Source organism: Sparus aurata, chromosome 13 (assembly GCF_900880675.1).
Source record: "Sparus aurata chromosome 13, fSpaAur1.1, whole genome shotgun sequence".
NCBI lineage: Eukaryota > Metazoa > Chordata > Actinopteri > Spariformes > Sparidae > Sparus > Sparus aurata.
Window position 1 is genome coordinate 6,756,308 of NC_044199.1, and position 18,994 is coordinate 6,775,301.

At 44.7% G+C, this 18,994-nt stretch overlaps 1 protein-coding gene across 4 annotated transcripts in view; it reads left to right on the top strand.

Moving 5' to 3' along the window:
* Positions 1-18,710, top strand: part of LOC115594597 (roundabout homolog 2-like) — an 88,838-nt gene extending 70,128 nt beyond the window's left edge. For 2 of the 4 annotated variants that reach the window (XM_030438763.1, XM_030438764.1), the window contains 14 exons: positions 2,060-2,184; positions 2,292-2,463; positions 3,691-3,867; positions 5,492-5,518; positions 5,680-5,719; positions 7,403-7,530; positions 7,867-7,923; positions 8,193-8,465; positions 9,295-9,457; positions 9,910-10,167; positions 12,279-12,487; positions 16,143-16,304; positions 16,442-16,696; positions 17,134-18,710. In XM_030438763.1, the coding sequence (XP_030294623.1) occupies positions 2,060-2,184; positions 2,292-2,463; positions 3,691-3,867; positions 5,492-5,518; positions 5,680-5,719; positions 7,403-7,530; positions 7,867-7,923; positions 8,193-8,465; positions 9,295-9,457; positions 9,910-10,167; positions 12,279-12,487; positions 16,143-16,304; positions 16,442-16,696; positions 17,134-17,135 (2,048 nt within the window). In that variant the 3' untranslated portion in view covers positions 17,136-18,710. The remainder of the gene's footprint in view (positions 1-2,059; positions 2,185-2,291; positions 2,464-3,690; positions 3,868-5,491; positions 5,519-5,679; positions 5,720-7,402; positions 7,531-7,866; positions 7,924-8,192; positions 8,466-9,294; positions 9,458-9,909; positions 10,168-12,278; positions 12,488-16,142; positions 16,305-16,441; positions 16,697-17,133) is intronic. The other 2 variants (XM_030438765.1, XM_030438766.1) reach the window with 1 other exon arrangement.
* The last annotated feature ends 284 nt before the right edge of the window (positions 18,711-18,994 follow it).

Genomic DNA, 18,994 nt, shown 5'->3' on the forward strand with positions numbered 1-18,994 from the left:
TCGTTCCACTTCAGTCCACGCGCGTTTTAACTTGTTAATTGTTTGTTAGCGGAGTTAAGATTATTGTGTCCTTGCCGAATGGTATGTCAGCACCGACGCTGCTCATCAGAAGAGTAGGATGAGTTTTTATGTCATTAAAGGAGACATAATATGCTCATTTACAGTTTCATCGTTTTATTTCGGGTTACTACTAGAATAAGTTTACATGCTTTAATACTGAAAAAACACATTGTTTTCCTCCCTCAGTCTGAAACACTATGCTATCTGTTTTAGCTCATGCCCCTTAAAGCCCCCCCTCCATTCAATACCCAGTCTGCTCTGATTGATCAGCTCACACTTGCTTGACCCAGCACCGCTAACAACAACAACAGAGCAGCTGCGCTAAATCAATTCTAGCCGCGAGGCATAAATTATGCAAATGCACGACTCTGTGGCGTAGTGTGACGTCACAAAGTCACGGAAGTAAAGGCGGAACAACTGGCGAGGCGTTTCGGGAGCAGGGTTCTCTGTGGGAGAGAGGAGCTCCTGCCGGTGTAGATCTTTCACAGACACAAGAACATTAATAAAAACACTGAAGGAAATGGAAAAGAAAAATAGGCCTCCTTTAAAATGATTTGTGTCCAGTGCGCATGGAGTGCGTGCCTGTTATTAATAAGTCATTCACTTTCCGAGCAGTGTAGTTGTCACTGTGCTGCGACGGTACATCTGTGCGAGTCGGTTTAACAGCAATTACATCAGAAAGTCAATACAGTTTAAATGGCTGAATACAGATATCCTCGAAGTGGGGTTGGGTCAATTTTGTTAAATGTAATAGAAATAGACGGCTTCTCATGTGGCAGATTTGATTCCTCTGTGCTGGCGAGCTGTCAGATATTTCGCCGACATGCCACATCTGTTTAGAGCCTCTCTTTTTAGGCGCGGGTTAAATCACACAGGGTTCGTTTCATCGTTCTAGCTCAAAGAAACATCTTTTGTCTTTGCTTTTTATTTATTTCAAGAGTGACTGAGCCAGATGTCCAGGTGTCGCACGAACGTCAGAGGTCGGTCTCAGGACTGACACAGGCTTTATTACTCCGATCTACCAACACAAGCGCCGTGCACTCTCCACTCCACGGAACCAATCCCATCTGGAGACTTTGAGCCACAGTAACCGTGTCGCTCTCCGGCCAGGTGGCGAACAGGACAAAACCGCCGCAGCCCACCTGTTCTGGCCTCTCTGCACCTGTGTGGCGCTCAGAGCCTTGCTCACATTACGCCGCACACAGCATTATTATTTTGCGGCTCCTTAATTGGGTTCGGGGTAGTTACTTCATCCGCTCCGTCAGAACACAATGATGGTTTTAATGGGACCCATTACAGAGGAGCTTCAAATTTGGCAACGTGGAAGCACAGCGTCGAAATTCTGTTGACAAACCAACCCCCGGCTTCTTCATTACGGGACACGGACATTGACCGTCCTGATTCAGATGAGATATGCAAAAATGAGACGCGGCTACTTTGGAAGCCTTTACGCGTGGCCTTAATGGCTCCAATCCATTATGGAAGTGATGTCAGCTACTGAGCTCAGCCATTTATATTCTTGGCAGAGGAAGTTCCACTCACATCGAAACTTGCTCATCTGCTTGGAACGGCTATCATTTGCGAGATTAGCAAAGCAGAATTTGGACCTCAGATGCTTTGTAAGATGGGATGCCAGTCCTGAAACTCCGGGAAATATAATGGACGAGCGGTGTGTGTTTTTTCAAGTCCCAGTGCTTCCAAGTTATACAAAAACATTCCTACCGTTAAGATTGTGAAATTGAGATGAAGTGCTCTGGTAGCCATCTGCCACGCTGGCTTAGAAAATACCTTGTTGTATGGATGGCGCGCTGTATGAATATGAAGCGAGGCAGTGAGTGAGACAAATCCTTTCTTGACGTGATAAAAAAGAAGAAAAAAAAAACAGGAGACGCTCACTTTTCTGTTCAAAACAGTATTCTGAATTGTTTTACTCTTTTGTCTCATGTGTTGCCTGTGTTTTGTTTTTTTTATCTCTTAACCCACCCCTCTGGCCCATCAGCACCCGGCGCGCCTCCGCAGCAGGTGACGGTGTTGACGGTCGGGAGCCATAACAGCACATCCATCAGCGTGTCGTGGGACCCGCCTCCCACCGACCAGCAGAACGGCATCATCCAGGAGTACAAGGTGGGATCAAACCCCCCGCACCCGACGCTCGCACACAAACTGAATATTTTAGCAACGAGCTGCACAACCTCACAATGAATTCTCCCCGGCGTGTCCGTCTCTGTCAGATCTGGTGTTTGGCCAACGAAACCCGCTTTCATGTCAACAAGTCCGTGGACGCGACCATCCGCTCGGTGGTGGTCGGGGGGCTGCAGGCTGGAGTGCAGTACCGCGTGGAGGTGGCCGCGGGCACCAGCGCGGGAGTGGGGGTCAAGAGCAAAGCCCAGCTCATCATTTTAGGTAATCCACTCTCGCGCAAACACACCGAACCTTGAGTCAAATGAAATGACCTCATAATGGGGGGACCTGGGTGTCCATCACAGATTGGGGAAGGGAGCTGTGGGGGTGTGGGGGGTCTGAAAAAAATGATTTATCAATTTATTGCACTTGAAGAAAGAAGATTGCGCTTTACAACGCAGACGTCGACTGAGGAATCAATAGCGTTTCATTAAGTGTAGTGTCTGGTAACACGGTGCCAAGTACTGTTAGCCATATCAATAATCCTCTTCAATATGTGGGCAGCTGGCGCTAACAAAGTAGACAGTGTTTTTGTAGGAGCTTATCAGACTATCACATCTTATCAAATAGCTAAAAGATGCCCAGAGTATATAAGCCCAGAATCAATAAGGGAGCCCAGGCCAGATGCTCTTCATCTGTGACTTTTGACTGATATATAATAACACCCTTAACGCGCCGGGGGAAAGGGAAACACAGGCCTGCGGACTGGGGGGCTTAATGATGGGGTGGGTGGGTGGGGGTGCCGCTGCGGTGGTGTTCCTGCTGGAGACTGTGAATCTAATTTCACAGCACAGTAGCCACAACAGAAAATCAAACTCTGTCAGAGCTGCTCTGTCAATCTCGTGTCTTGCAGCTCAAGTTGATAAGTGCACTGCTGAATTGATTTACTCTGCCTACATATTGGATATACTGATGCTGTTTTTTTTTTTTGTTTTTTTTTCGCTTGTAACACAGTTGCCCCCCTCATCTTTTGTCTGTTCCTGTGGTCCACATGTCTTTGTGTTGGATATATGCCGTCTTGATTCCCTTTATAAAATCCATTATTTGAGCTGAACAATTGGTCTTTTGCTGTTTGTTAGTTATCCCTTTTTTCCCTTAACCGAGCCTTAGCTGAGCAATCCCAAAAAACACGAACCCCTAGGCGCACTAATACCCTGGTAATAGTTTTTTGGTTGGTTTTTGTTAGTTTATTTTTATTCACATTGTCCTCTTTTGTCACATTTGTATTCATTTTGGGGTTTTTTTTCTCTCTTTGTTTGTTTGGGTCACATTTGAGACGTGTTTTGTACCGCAGTGGAGATGGAATCGATTTTTTTTTTTAATTCCAAATGATTTTCATTCACAACAACTTCTCGAATATAATCATTTGTCCATTCTGATGCAGTAGAATTGACATGCAGCCATTCACTTGCCCATCTTCCCCTCCCCCGTGTGCGCGCGTGCCCCCAGGTGCAGAGCTGAGGGACATAATGACGGGATCGGAGGGCAACAATAGCATCTCGGACGTGGTGAAGCAGCCGGCCTTCATCGCCGGTCTGGGAGGGGCCTGCTGGATTGTCCTCATGGGCTTCAGTGCCTGGCTGTACTGGAGGAGAAAAAAGAGGAAGGGCCTCAGCAACTATGCAGGTAAAAAGACAAAAAAAAAAAATCAATTTACATGGTTCTGCATCGACACGGAATCTCGAAGCACGCTAGGTCTCTCCCTCCGATGGAAAAAAAAACTGATGTCATCACAGATGCAACTCCATTTGAGCCGGCTAAAACGCAGAACAAAGGAAATGTATTCAGCGCCGATGGAAATAGGCCCTATTGACTTTAATTCACTGTGCACTGATGTGCATCAACTGTGCTGAGTTCCATCAGCGCCGCACCTCGACATTCACGCGAGATAAGTAATTTAACATCCCCTTCCATTATCAGACCACGGCCGGTGTTGTTTGCGCATTAACACGCGGCGCGTCTAGGTTTACGTCTGAAATATTCGTATCCCCTCTGCGAGTCAAACATATATAGCCGTGCGCCATTACCATAATGTGTGTTGGAGCTTTCATAGCAGTGACTTGGGGAAGAGAGTGCTGTGATTTCCTAATTCAATAGGGATTTACATGATTGAGTGCTGCGTCTCTGATCCCTTCTCTCAAAACAAATCGAAGAGTTTAATTCCAAAACACTGCATTTCCATTTTCAGAGGACAAAAATATTGCAAATTCTCACCGGAACGGTTCGAATATAAAACGTCATTTGATTTCCTTGAACTAACTCCAGCTATATTACAGTCATATCGGAACGCTTAAAAGGCAGGCATTACCTGTCCTCTGCTTTGCGTTGACGTGGCGCGTTTGTTAGATTGTTGTCAGATTCATTTCAGAATAGAACCTCTCATTCCTCTCTACCAATTTGTAGAATTGAAGAAATAATGAAATAAATTGATGCAGACTCTCCCCCCCCCCCTCCCCTCCCCTCCCTCAGGGGCAAAGTGGGGTCAAATGTGTCACCTTCATTTGAACTTTATCCCCTCAAGGCAATCAGCGCTTTTCAGAAACTGCTGGCACGCAGCAGTTGGATTCATTACTACCCACGAGTTTCATTAAAATGTGATCGCTGCTGACATACCTCCGGTGATAAATGTACAAACAAAGCAAAGATGAAAGGCCTCGGTTCTCATTTCCGCACCTGATTACATGAACGTATTGTTTGTTTCATATGGCTGCATCTTTTTGATTTTAAAGGAGGCATATTATGCTCATTTTCTGGGTTCAAAGCTTTATTTTGGGTTGCTATTGGAAAGCATCAGTGCTCAAAAAACTCCCAAATTTTTAGTGCTTGTCTCTTTAAATCCCCCCTTTCCTAAATAGCCAGTCTGTTGTGATTGGTCAGCTCACACACGCCTGACCCAGCACCGCTAACAGCACCAGAGAGGCTGTGCTTCAATCTGTTCTCACATGACAAACTAGCCGCTATGCGTAAATTGTAACATGGTGACGCAGTGCGATGTAAAGTCGGGGCCACTGACGAGGCGTTTCAGGAGCAGTGTTTTCTGTGGGAGAAAGGAGCCTCTGTAGGTGTGGACCTTGACTTTCTTTTCTTTTTTTTTTTACTTTCTGGTCTTTTTAACTGCACAAGAACCTTTATATATGACACACTGAAAGAAATGAAAAAAAATGAAAAAGCATAATAGGTCTCCTTTCATAATGTTTCCATCATGACACCGGCTGCCTTTCAAACAATTTCCCTGTCTTCTGAATTGCAGTTCAGTCCTTCACCTTCACTCGTGCAGGTATGTCTGTGCATATGTGCATTATGGTATACTGAAATATCTGCCTGCCTGCCTGCCTGTCTGGCTCTTGACAGCCGCAAATGGATCAGTCGTTTTTTTGGACGGAATAATTGTAATGGACTGCTTTTCTCCTCTGTCCTCCCTCTTTTTTCTCTCCCAAGTTACGTTCCAAAGAGACAGAGGCCTGATCAGAAACGGAAGGTGAGAATGTAAATTTACTTTTGGAAAGGAAAAAAAAAAAAAAAAAGAAACCCTACCGCAGCGCCTGACATTTGACACATGACTGCCACGCGACGCAGTGTGGGGGGGTCTGACACGAGCCCATTGTATAACCTGTAATGAAGAGTTCTGTCGTGATGAACGCCATTTGCATACGTGTTCCAATACACCCCCCCCCACCCCCACCCCACCACCACCCACTCTCCATCCACCAACCCCCCTCGCCTGCTCATATCAGTGTATGATTTGCGCTGATGTACACTTGATGAAATCATTAATCACTCCTTTGAAGTGAGTGCTACCAATTAATGCAGGTGGGCCGCTGTGTTTTTTTGTTCACGCGGTTCATGCGAGGTTGTTGGCAGAGCGAGGGGGTCGTGGGAGGAGGGGGAGGAGGAGGGGGAGGAGGAGGGGAGAGGTGATGAATGTTGCTGCTCAAAAAAAAGGGGTTGGCGTACAGTATTCCGTGGCGGCTCGTGTGTCGGGGACGCGCCAACAAAGCTTTGGACCTTGAGACTCCACCCGCCGGCCGTGAGAATTACCCGGCCAGCTCCGAAAAAACACCGAGTGAAGCCATCCTTTGTGTCCACTCAATTCTCAACGTGAACCAAAAAAAAAACAAGGGGAAAACGGTGCTTGGATGGCCTTTTTGTTTATTCCTATTCACTCCCTCGTTCCTTTTCGCCACACCTAAACGGGCAGATAAGCCCAGGGCTAGAACAAATGATGCAAATAATGGCCTGAAAATAAACAGTTTCTTGCCTAACTCCTCTGCGTGCATGAGCGTTCCTCTCCTCCCAACTCGCACTCGCGCCATTGTGCCTCCTGATGGCACGTGTTTCTGAGTAAATGTATGTAAATGCGTGTGTGTGTGTGCGTGTGTGTGTGTGTGTGTGGGGGTATTTATTTTAAAATGGAAATTATTGACGTAATTGTTTGAACACCTTTGAGCCATCACCGAGTCAGCTGTGCACAAATTCCCCCGACACATCCTGGCTCAGTTGAAAAATTCACTGTGTGGCTGCACATTAAGTAAACATATGCCGACAGGACGCGCGAGGCACGTGAACGCTTTTTTTTTTTTCACAGCAGCTGATACGAAGTGGTTGTAAATTGCCTTCCACCCCCCCCCCCCCCTCACTGAATCGCTGCCCCACAACTTTTCCCTACCTTGAAGTCGAAGCCTGTATTCATGACCGTTGTATTTCACTAAGACAAAATGACACGGTAGCTTTTCCTAAACCACCTAATGGGCTTTTGCTGTCTCTGTTGCTATGGAGACGGTGCACCAGGGTAGCTGATCTGCCAGAGGCTGTCCATGATTCTCAATTTAAAATGTAAATTTCTGTTGTGCTAAGGCTCTAAAGTGGATTTAGTGTGTATTTAGGCCTGCCTTGTATCTCCGGGGAGAGTTAGGGGTGGTGGAGTTAAGGGGGGGGAGGCAGAAGTCTGATTTATAGACTTGCCATTTTATGTCTCTCTGTTGTTTATTGTCGCCCGCGCGCTGAGCTGCTCCGCGGGCGAGAATATGCTGAATGAGTTTTCGCATCAATTTGTTGTTGATGCAGCAGGGAGAGAGAATGAGCGATGGCGCTGCGACGCAGGGGCTCGATGTTTTTAAAACCACGTCGGCGGCTCTCCGTCTCACCTCTCTTTGTCCCTCAGCCGTCCAGGGCTGCTGAAAGCCGGGGACCAAGGCCTGCCCTGGCTGGCCGACTCCTGGCCCTCGACGAGCCTCCCGGCCAACGGCGGCTTAGGGAGTCCGAAGGGCAGCGGCAACTTTGGCCGGGGAGGTAAGAAACTGTAAACAGGCTGGGGTGATGGGATAAATAAAGCTTTAGCGTAGCCCGGTCAGACAGTTTTGACGCTCATCCATTGGGAAGCACAGTGACAGGACCACACACACACACACACACACGCACACAAATTAAAAGAGCCTTTGAGGGCTTTGCTTTACTAATGTGATTTGACAAGCTTGATATTTGTCTCAAGTTGTGGTATTTGCATATACTTTTTTACCCTGTCGCTCCTTCCCATGCCCTGCCATTGTGTATACTTTTTCGAGTTTGTACGAGATTGATAGTTCAAGTATGTGTATGTGTTTGTGTGTTTGCGTGTTCCCCCCTCAGCCCATTGGAACCCCGATGAGCTGCAGGCTTTATGTGTGCAAGACAGTAGAGCTGAAGGTTAGCGCTGTTTGAATATCCCTCTTGTGAACACTCCACCGGGCCCCCACAGCGTGTTGCATGCTAATTACGGTTGTAGATAATCACTTTCATTTATATCAAGTCCATTTGAGACCTGTATTTAACTAATACAGAGTGCCAGAGCAGCGGGGAGTGTTAATGACCTTAAAGATCGTTAACTTCATGTCGGCGCATCTCTCCATGATCCCTTCTCCCTTTTTTTCCCCTCCCCCGCCTCGTTTCCCGTCGCTCTCCTCTGCTCATCTCAGATGTTTTGCCGTCGGCCGCGGTGGAGAAGACGGGCACCATGCTGTCTGATGGTGCCATCTACAGCAGTATTGACTTCATGGGGAAGGCGGGCTACAGCAGCCCAGCGCGAGGCAGTCAGCCCACTCCCTACGCCACCACTCAGATCCTCCAGTCCAACAGCTTCCACGAGCTGGCCGTGGACCGGCCAGATCCCCGCTGGAAGGCTTCTCTCCAAGCCCAGCAGGAGATGGCAAACCTGGGCTACTCGCTCACCGACAGACGCCCTGGCAGCGGTACGCGCCGCGATGAAAATAGAGCTCGTTTCTGGTTTTGTATTTTTTTTTTGTCTGATGTCTGCACTCGTGTGTAGGTAGACTGTGTGTCTGCGCTTGAATGCCCAGTAAAAGCAACGCTTTGCCAAAATAAATTTCAGGTAGGAGGAAAAATACTACAAAAGGAGTTGGAAAATAAGAGCAAAATAAAAAAAAAAAAAGGCTGAAATGTATTTACACATTCACTGAAAACGGACCCTTAGGATAATGTTCTTAATTACTCTTCCGTCTTCATCACAGTTCTACCCTCAGAGCTCATCTAGCCCAGAAATGTCACACAACCATGACGCATTTCTTTGGGGTTAACTTGATTAGCAGAGGCAGGAAAAAAAAAAAAAAAAAAAAAAAGTCCCTCAGTGTTCGGTGTTATTTATGCAGCGTATATGTACATTTAGTGAAGTCGTGGAGGCATTTCTGTCCGCACAATAGGCTGTGTGCTAGAGCTAAATGTCAGGCTTTACCAGAGATAAAGTACAGCAAGAAGCCGTATGAAAAGCAACTTAAAGTGGTTCGCCGCGGGTTTTTTGATGCATCTTTAAGAAATGTCAACATTTAGGAAAAAAAAGTCCTAATGCGCTGTCAGCACACAAAAAAGGAGAAATAATGAACACCGGGGCGGGGGAGACGGTTTCTGACAACGTTCAGATAGCATAGACGGATGGAAGATAGCTTTAAGGGCAGTGTGTGTAGATTCGGCGCGGAACAATGTTTGTGTGTGAGGCGCACAGGGATTTCTTGAGTATCGTGTAGAGAAGACTTAACTTCCCCCTCGCTCTTTACCTCCCCCCAGGTGCAAAGGTTGGGAAGAAAAAGAAGGTGAAGGGTGGAACAAAGGCCTCCAAATCAAATGGGACATGTTGGGCTAACATGCCCCTGCCTCCGCCACCCATGCACCCTCTCCCTGGTACCGAGGTCGACCTTGACCGCTACCCTCAGGAAAACCACGGAGGAGGGTAAGACGCGTTCATATCTCATCAATCTCGGCCCCCCGGAAGAGATGCACACAAACACAAAAGCACACGTCGGGAGAGGAAAACACATGGAAACACAGAGGTCACACTATCCTGCACCTGTGGCCAGGCTCTGTGTGTGTTGGTGTGTGTTTTTTTTTTCCCGATCGAAGCGCTTGGTCAAGAGCTTCAGTTCACATAACGCTTCAACAGACCTCCAGCTGCCCATTTTCTTAATATAGAAAAACAGACTGATATTAAATTGCCAGTGGAGGAAAAAGGGATTCTCAACATTTTCATTTAGAGTAGAGTTTAAGGATGAGCTTGGTCAGATTTATCTTTAAAAAGTGATTGTAAGTGATAGTAAAAAGTAATATTTTGGTATTTTTAGGATCCTTACATTTATCCTGTTGTCTTCAACCTTTAATTCAGAATCATTTTTGCCCAAATGGCAGATACGACAGCAACAGTTGGGCCCCGCCCATGTCCGTCCAGACCTACCGCCACCAGAATCTAGACAACGGGGTGGAGGAGGAGAGGGGTCCCACCCCCCCACTGAGAGGGAGGTCCTCCTCGCCGGCAGCGGCTCCCTTCGGCCAGCCCTCGTCTTCCTCCCTCAGCTCTGCCCACCACGAGGAAATGCAGTCCATTTTACAAGCCCACTTGGATGAGTTGACCAGAGCTTACCAATATGAGGTGGCCAAGCAGGCATGGTGAGGAAGGTTTAAAGCAACATTATGTAACTTTTTACCTTAAAGGTGCATCATGCAAGCATCTTAGTTGAAAGATTTAACGAACGATATGAACAAGTTCTTTAGAAATGATAGTTTTTGCGTTATGTCAAAGAGATCTTTGTATTCTGTTACAGAGATATCTATTGAAGTTAGCATGCTAAGCAGTTAGCCCCGCCCCGTCCTTTCTCATAAAACCACTTTAAGCCTCCAATACGGAGTGCTTACTCCGAAGCTAACTAGCTAACAACAGCTACAATTCAAGAGGTGGCCAATTCTCACGCACAGCACCTTTAAAATGACACACTGACTTGCAAAAGGAAGAACGGTGCATGTTTAAATCCAAATTTGTGAATCTACCGCCTGTTCGTGCACTATGCGACCTGGGTTCAGTCTCGGGTGAGAAGTGACACACCACCAACTATATCAGCGAAAAAAGGGACATTTTATGGAGAAAACCCTGCAGATCTTCTGATGGACAGGAAGCTCTACTTGCTGCTAAAGTAACCACTAACTGCTGTTTACTGTAGCTGCTGTTAGCTAGTTAGTTAGCCGTGCAACCAGCAGACTCTAATCAGAACAAACTGGGAGCATGAAGCATCAGGGGATCTTTGGTGTTTACACCGCTAGCTTTGTGCTATTACTAGCTGGCTTGCTAAGTCTTGTGTTGTTGCTATTGCTTATGTTTGTTAGCAATTTTGTGTAGTATATGTATAGCTGTCCCTATTTACACTAGTGTGCAGTGTTGGGCAAGCTACTTCCAAAATGTAAGGTATTACATATTACTAGTTACTTCCATTTGAAAGTATTAAGCGACTTGACAGTATTTCTGTCCATTACTGATACATTGCAGCTACGCATTATAAAATGGAAGAGTGTAGTATTGTTTCATAGCAAATAATCAAAGCACAGAAGCTCAAGCGTGTTGCTTTTCATTACAAACCCAGTAGTCGGTCATATTGTATAGCCTTATTAAGGCTCTCCTCCGGAGCACAGATCCGGTCTGTTCATGCGCTCACATGCTGTGGATTAGAACCGTCTGCTTATATTTCAATACTGTGATGATGATATAGAACAATTATATAGCCTAGACCTTTTAAATAAACAATATAGCCTTGTGCAGGCAGACAAAGCATCAAACGATTAATAATGAATCTGGACAGATAATGATAGTCTACGTTGTTGTCCTCAAAGTAATGGTAGTATACCTATATACATATTAAAAGTCAATAATTGGTGGTAATGCATTGCTGGACGTAGTAACTGTACCCCCAACTCTGAATTGCAATCTGATCCTGTGGAGGCGTCACATAAGCAAAAGACGAGCAAATCTCGCCTGATGTTGCCTGAAAGCTCCAGTTAACTAGTTTCTAAGACCTTCCTTTCTATAATTTGTTGTCTTTTCTGGTTATGCCGCGTGCATGCATCACGATTCTGTTCAAATATATTTGCGCGGCGGAGTAGGAGCGATACCTGTAATTTTATTCATTCCATTCTGTTGATAGTTTGGGTTTTGCATATCAATGACCGACGTTCGAGCATCTTATAATGCCGGTATTTACATGTGTCAGCCCGAAACCTGCAGTCCATGTTTTCTCGCGAGCGATAAAAACAGCTCTCCATTGATTACACCTTTGATGGCGCACTGGAAAACTTGACAAGTCAGTGGCGACACGTGTTGGAGGGTAATGACTGGGTTTAGTCTAACATGCTGTTCTGACATCAGTAAATAGAGTTGGTAATTATGCATGCATCTCCTCTATGGCGGGATGTGAGCCATCATGGAGGACAGCTGTGGGGGAGATAACAGGCATGTTGGTGACAGCCCTGCCCATCCAGATATCCTTTATCCAGTCCAATTACAACTCCATTGTGTTAGCACAACACACAGCGGCGCTGAGAAAGTAATCAGTGAAATCACTGCAGGCATTCACAGTCTCTGCTTTGCTACCTTTCTGAATATACACTGATTCTGCATTCTCAAAACTTGAGTCTCCGCAGTGTTTTCCCCCGCTCGCTATCCGACCTCTGTTTGCTTTTTTCCGAGCGTATTTTGTTCATTAATACACCGTATTTTCCCTACAATTGATTAGGCACATGAAGAGCAGTCCAAGCGTGTCCAGCACCCCCATCCCTCCGATGGACTTCATGTCCGGCACGCTGGGCTCCGACTTGGGAGCCACTCTCCTTTCTGAAGAGGACGAGGAGGAGGAGGAGGAAGAGAGATACGCAGTGGTGTCAAAGAACCTGTGCGGCTTTGAATACACACCTGGTCACAGCGTGGATAACCTTGATGGCTCAGGTATGATTTTTTTTTAGCATGTGGTAATTTGACTGAAGTCGTTGCTTTTCATGTGAACAGACAAAAAGGTCATGGGCGGCAGGAAGACGGCAAGCCGGCAGATAACTGGCTGCGTCACAACATCGCGTCTGCTGCACAAGATAGCTTGAAGTTTGGACGGTGCGGCTGCAGATGCATGTAGATAAATAAACAGCAGGCCAGATATGGGTAGAACTAGGATTACACAGCGCTGCATGTGTTATAATGCATTAGGGACATGGGCTTATAGAAAATGGTACTATTGGTAAAGGATATATTAAGGTCCTTGTAATTAGCGTTAGTTAATAGGTTAACTTACTTGTTCATAATAGCACAATAAACACATTTATCAGCTATTATATCATTATTACAGTTTATAACTGCTTAAGCACAAACATCAACCAAAGCCTATTATACTTATTATACTTATTTATAATAGTATAACAAAAGCCTTTATTGAGTTTAACTAACTAAACTACCTTTGCTTTATGTTACATTACTACATACTGTTTTACATTTATTAGCAGTTACCCATATATTTGCAGCCACTGGAGCTCAAGTGAGAATAATATAATCCCTTATTAAGCTGAATAAATCTTTTATGATGCACTTATTCAGAACTGTATTGACTTTCTTAAACCCAATTGTGTTTGTAATGCTGTGACAGAAAATCAGCATCTATACACTGTTGACAAGTATCTTACTAGCGCTTATAATGTCCTGTTGTCTTAAAGGAGAACTTCGGTCGATTTAAACATGCAGCTTTATTGCTCAAGCTACCCTTGACTTGCCAGTACCGAAGACGCGAACAAATTTGGTCCAACCATTACAGAGCTCCGTGAACGGAGACTTAGCATTGAACGCTAACAGCATGGGGTCAGAACTTTGCACTGTGTTTTAAGCGTCTTAACATGCTCCACATCTCACACCAAAAGTTATGCAACATCAGCAGACACCTTAGCACACAGCACTGTAGCGTGTATGACTCAAACTGAATAAAAAAGTAGTTAAAACAGTGTGTTTGTGCAAGGAGCTACTTACCTGTTTGTTGACATCCGTGTGTTCCGGTAGCTAGACCAAACTAGCATATCCATCGAGTGTGCACTTAACAGGCTTAACAGGCTATTGTAAGGCTCATGGCTCATGACAGGCTGTAACATGGACATGTACATTATGAACATGTACATGAAAATGCTGGATTACGTTTCCGTCTCCGCCAGTGAGGGAGTAAGTGCACGCTCGACGGATTGACTAGTTTGGTCTAGCTACCGGAAGACACAGATGTCAACAAACAGGTAAGTAGCTCCTTGCACAAACACACTGTTTTAACTACTTTTTTATTCAGTTTGAGTCATACACGCTACAGTGCTGTGTGCTAAGGTGTCTGCTGATGTTGCATACCTTTTGGTGTGAGATGTGGAGCATGTTAAGACGCTTAAAACACAGTGTAAAGTTCTGACCCCATGCTGTTAGCGTTCAATGCTACATCTCCGTTCACGGAGCTCTGTAATGGTTGGACCAAATTTGTTCGCGTCTTCGGTACTGGCAGGTCAAGGGTAGCTTGAGCAATGAAGCTGCATGTTTAAATCGACCGAAGTTCTCCTTTAACAACAAACAAGTGTATTATACTTATTCACGTCTGTAATAAGCAGGTCACATGGCTTTATAAAGGCCCTCATTACTTATTAACATACACTTAATACAGATTATTATTGATACATTATATATTAAGCCATGCCAAACATTCCAATGATAGAATATGATTACGAATGCATAACACAAGATATTGTAAAGGATAACAGAAGTATGAGTATATCTTAAAATGTTATACATAATTTGAATTATTCAAGCTTTTTTTAAAAGGATGTATTATACAGTACCCTTCACTGCATCACAGAATATGCAGTTTTGGACATGTTTATTGATCCCCCGTGCACCAAAATGGATTCTTACGCCGTCTGATTATCACTAACAAATGGTGCGCGTGTGCGAAACACATCCCTAAAGATACAGACGTGAGAATGTAAATAAATAAATGTGTGTTTTATCAGAATTTGTCACGCAAATGTGTAAAATAGCCGTGGACAGAACATTAAAAACAAAAAAGTGCAGACACAGTCCTTTCGTTGCCTCCCCCATGTAGCTGAAGAGGCTGCAGCCACTCAGCTTGGCACCCTGAGGAATTGTGTTCATATTGGAGGATTTTGCAGTCGGCAATTTAACTCTCTTGACAATGTTTGGTGTCAGTGCAGTCAGTGTGTGTTTTTAAGATATATATATATATATAGAGTTATAAAAGGGAAAGTGTGGAGGTCAGGGACGTGAATGCACTGATTGTGTGTTTCTGACCAACAATGTTTTTACCGTAACTACAAGCTTTCCCTTGCGAATGTGTTTAGTCCCGATTGCACAGACATTCTACGCGTAGATAAAAAGTCATTGAATGCTTAAAAAAAAATGCAATCTTTTTACCACAAACCAGGGTTTTGCACAATCGTCCAATATTTACGTTCCGGCTGCTGATAGGGTTTGGGGCCACTGAGGCACAAAACGCAGTGTGTTGGCTGGCTGAACTATCACCTATGGACACACTGCACAGAACAAAGAACGAAGCGTACAATAGCCTGTTTAATCACACACGTGCAAGCCGCCACATGCCGGTCCAGTGGTTGTCTTCCCGGGTATTACACAGCAGATCAGGGACATGTTCATGTAGTCGGCGTGGACGGTGATCGACACTCAAAGGCGACGTAGAAGCCCTAATTGGCGAGTAAATCTCCTTGATCAGCTCCAGAATACTCCGATATCCTCGTCTAAATCACGCGCGTCCTTTTTTTTCCCACTTTTTCTTTGTCAAAGCCAAATCCAGACAGTCCGCGTCGGAAGTCATTTGAAGACGTCTCTTGTCTAGACATCAAAGCCAAAACATAGAATATTTTACAAAACTTTAGTAGTACTCGCTGTACTGACAAGTCACGCGTCTTACGTTTAAGGCTTGATGCATTTATAAATAGGGTTTGTGTCTGAAAACGCGTTTTCTTTAGAGAGACGCTTGAAGGCTTCTCCCACGGGGACAGAGGAAGTGTACCATTTTTAGACTCCGTTGTTTGATAGGTTAAGCGATTGACTCGAGCGTTGAGAATATGTGTTTTTCAGCACTTCTGATAACCGGGGGGGGGGCGAGGTACGGGTCAGCGTGACTAAAAATATTTACAGACAATTAGCAATGCAAACATTTTTTTATCGTCTCGTGTTTGGCTGTCACGTATTGTGAGGCGTTCAAGGGGAAACTTTGAGAAAATATCTCCGACAAAGCCGGTGTGGTGGCAGTATTTCCACAGGGAGTTCCATATTGCAGTTGCGGTTTTTTTGTTTTTTTTTGTCTTTTCTCTTTGAATGGCACGTCTCTTAATACACATTTCCACGAGGTCTGTTTGACATAAAACGTCGAAAACACTGCTCTGAGTTTTGAAGAAAAGTGGTTTCAAGGCCTTCAGAAACACTGTTCTCTAAGACTGTAAATCAAGTAGGAAGTAGGAAGTAGAAATAGCCGCACTTCACTGTCGCAATCCACTTTATGTGAGCCTGATACTTAATCTTTAACCTTCGTGAACTCTCTCTTTGTTGGTCATGGCAGGTAAAAGCTCGCAGCACTGCCGCTCAGACGGCTCCGGCACAGCAGACCACGGTGCACAGGGTACGCACAGCCTCGGCCACAAGATGGCACCGCTGTCTGGCCTCAAACCGCAGTCAGACAAGGTCGGGACTCTGCCCAGGCGAAGAGACGCCAACACAGACGGTAAGTCTCCTACACCCTCAGACGCTGTTTATCAGAGAACCCTCAATTTCACTGTAAACTCAACAACCGCCTCCGTCACGATTGCTTCATTCGCATCCCTTTGCCAAACGCCCCTCCATCTACCATCCACTCCACAGCCCACACACCGGTCATGAAGTCCCTGCACAGCGTGGGTTCCCGCATGCACAGCTCGTGGGCAGCTGCAGCCTCGGACCCCTCCGAGGAGTGCATGGTGACTGTGTCGACGCTGGAGCGGCAGCATATGGCTTCCTGGAGCGGCACGACAACATCCAACCGGGCCACCCTGACCAGGGGATCCCACAAGAGGCCTGGCACAGATCCCTCCCACAACGGGCATCCTTCCACAAACAGCACAGAGAAAAGGGAACACTGTAAGTGTCAATCCCCATGAGGACGTATCGGTAGCAGTACACAGGGATGGATGCAATCCAATTGCGATCCGTCTGCAGAGAGAAATGATATGCAGGTTTAACTGAAACTGTCTCCTTATCCATTTATAGTCTGATTTTTGATTTGACAAAAAAATGACAAAAGAGAATAATGTGCAATTTTCCCCGAAACCACCAGAACCTCCTGAAATGTTCCTTAATTTCGATTGTCTCTCTGACATAATTTTAGATTTAGAAGAGTAATCCTCCGCTACTTTTAATAAGAGTGAAACTCTTAGAATCCCTCCAACGTTAAGCTCGCGCCCACACCGAGATGCACTCCGAGACTGCGAAATTGAGTCGCAGATATTGAGAGCGAAGTGTTCAATACCAGCCGGATTTCACAAACGTCCTTGTCGCTGTGTCTCTCTCTCTTCCAGAGTCTTTGTGAAGCATCATTCCCCTGCAGTTGCTGCCTGTCCCAGGACACCTTGTTTGTAAGCGCCATGAGATTTTTTTTTCTCTCTGCGGAGTGACACGGAACGATGTCGGGAAGACGGAGAGAGGAGACGGAAACGGAGACGAAGAAGCGAGAGTGCGAGATAAAAATGCAGAGCTGTAAATGTCATGTACAGACACAGACACCAGTCTCACACACACTGTTATTTTCATCCCCCCCCCCTTCAAAAGAGTAAACAGTATGTTATATGTCCGCTTCTATTTTCTGTCACACGCTGTACAAAGATTCACACTGTGGGGAAGAAGAAGAAGAAGAAGAAGAAAAATCACAACAAAATGACTAATTGAAATGAAAAAGGACTTGCATAATTTGTAAATATATTTTTTAATGTTTTTTCTCTTTTTTTTTCTTTTGCTTTGCTATGCAAGCCAAACCCAACGTCGTCTCTTTTTGTGATTTATTACTGTGAATCATTTTACATTAATGCTCAAAAACTGTTAGCTTGTTTTGATGAAGCTACTGTATTGTTGTACTTTGCACAGAGCGTTTTGGTAAAAATAAGCACAAACCCATTGTCAGCCGAGCTGAGGAGGAGAATCAATAACGGCAAAGAGGGACGTCTATGTTAAACAGAACCTAAACAGAAGATATTATACTTGGCTGTGCTGTAATTGTTTTTGGTTTTTTTTGACAAATACTCATATATTGAGAGTTACACGGGAGGGGAAAAAAAAAAAAACACAGTTAATTACTTGAGAATGATATGCCAATATAACAAAAACTGTGTTTCATTCTACTTGCTGGGGATCCTATTATGCATTATACTAGCGAAGGTTCTCAGTGATCGTTACCAGAACACTGTTACGGTAACAAAGCAACACATCAGTTGTGAAATCCAAAGCAAAAGACGAAGGAAAATAGGGCATGTGTCACTTCTCTGCCGTTCCCAAAAAAAAAAAAAAGAAAAAAAAAAAGAGTATGTTAATAAAAAAAAAAAATGTCTATATATTGTTTTTGGTACATTTTTTTTTTCCAATTACATACAGTGACATTATGACAGTGCAATATTAAAAAGGGCAATATGACAGTAAAGGGAAATGTCAGCGAATGCCACAGGCCAAAACGTCCCGATGTCGCCTCGAGACAAAACGAGATGCAGAGTTTAACTATATACGATGTTAAACATCACATAAATTATACTGGACTGGTTCTCGTGTGTCACACTGTGGAGTGGTTAGAGATCAGCACTGTCACCTTTACGAGAGACGTATAGCCGAGAACGACTGCCAAATTTAAAGATCATTGAAAAAACATTTTTCAGCTTTTTCCAATTAGCATTTTTCTGCCAATGAGATTCATGATGCCATGACTTTACACCCGTTTGGATGGGGGTTTTTGTTTTGTGTTCTGATCATTGTTTCCGGTGACGGCTCTCTCCCTTTGAAAGAATCTTTTACCTGCCAGATTGGTTTTGCCCTCAGGAATACACAGCCACATACAGTAGGGCCGGTTTTTCAATCCTTTGATGCAAAATAAAATGTGTATGTGAAAACGAAACCAGGTTTCTTCTCAGCGTGCCTGTGTGTCTGTCTGACGCACTCTTCACATGAACACAACAAAGTCCATGTTGGAATTTGGAAAAAAAAACACCCATGTTATAAGCTCATCCCACACTCATACAGTCATATTTTCAAAATTAAGCACCCGCTTTCTATAAATGTCAGTTGTTTCTTAGCTAAAGGGATAAGATATTGCCAGTTATCTTCCTCTTATCCAAAGCCTTCAGAGATTCAGTAAATGAGTGTTAAAGGTGTTAGAAAGCAGCCAGATACATGTATTTA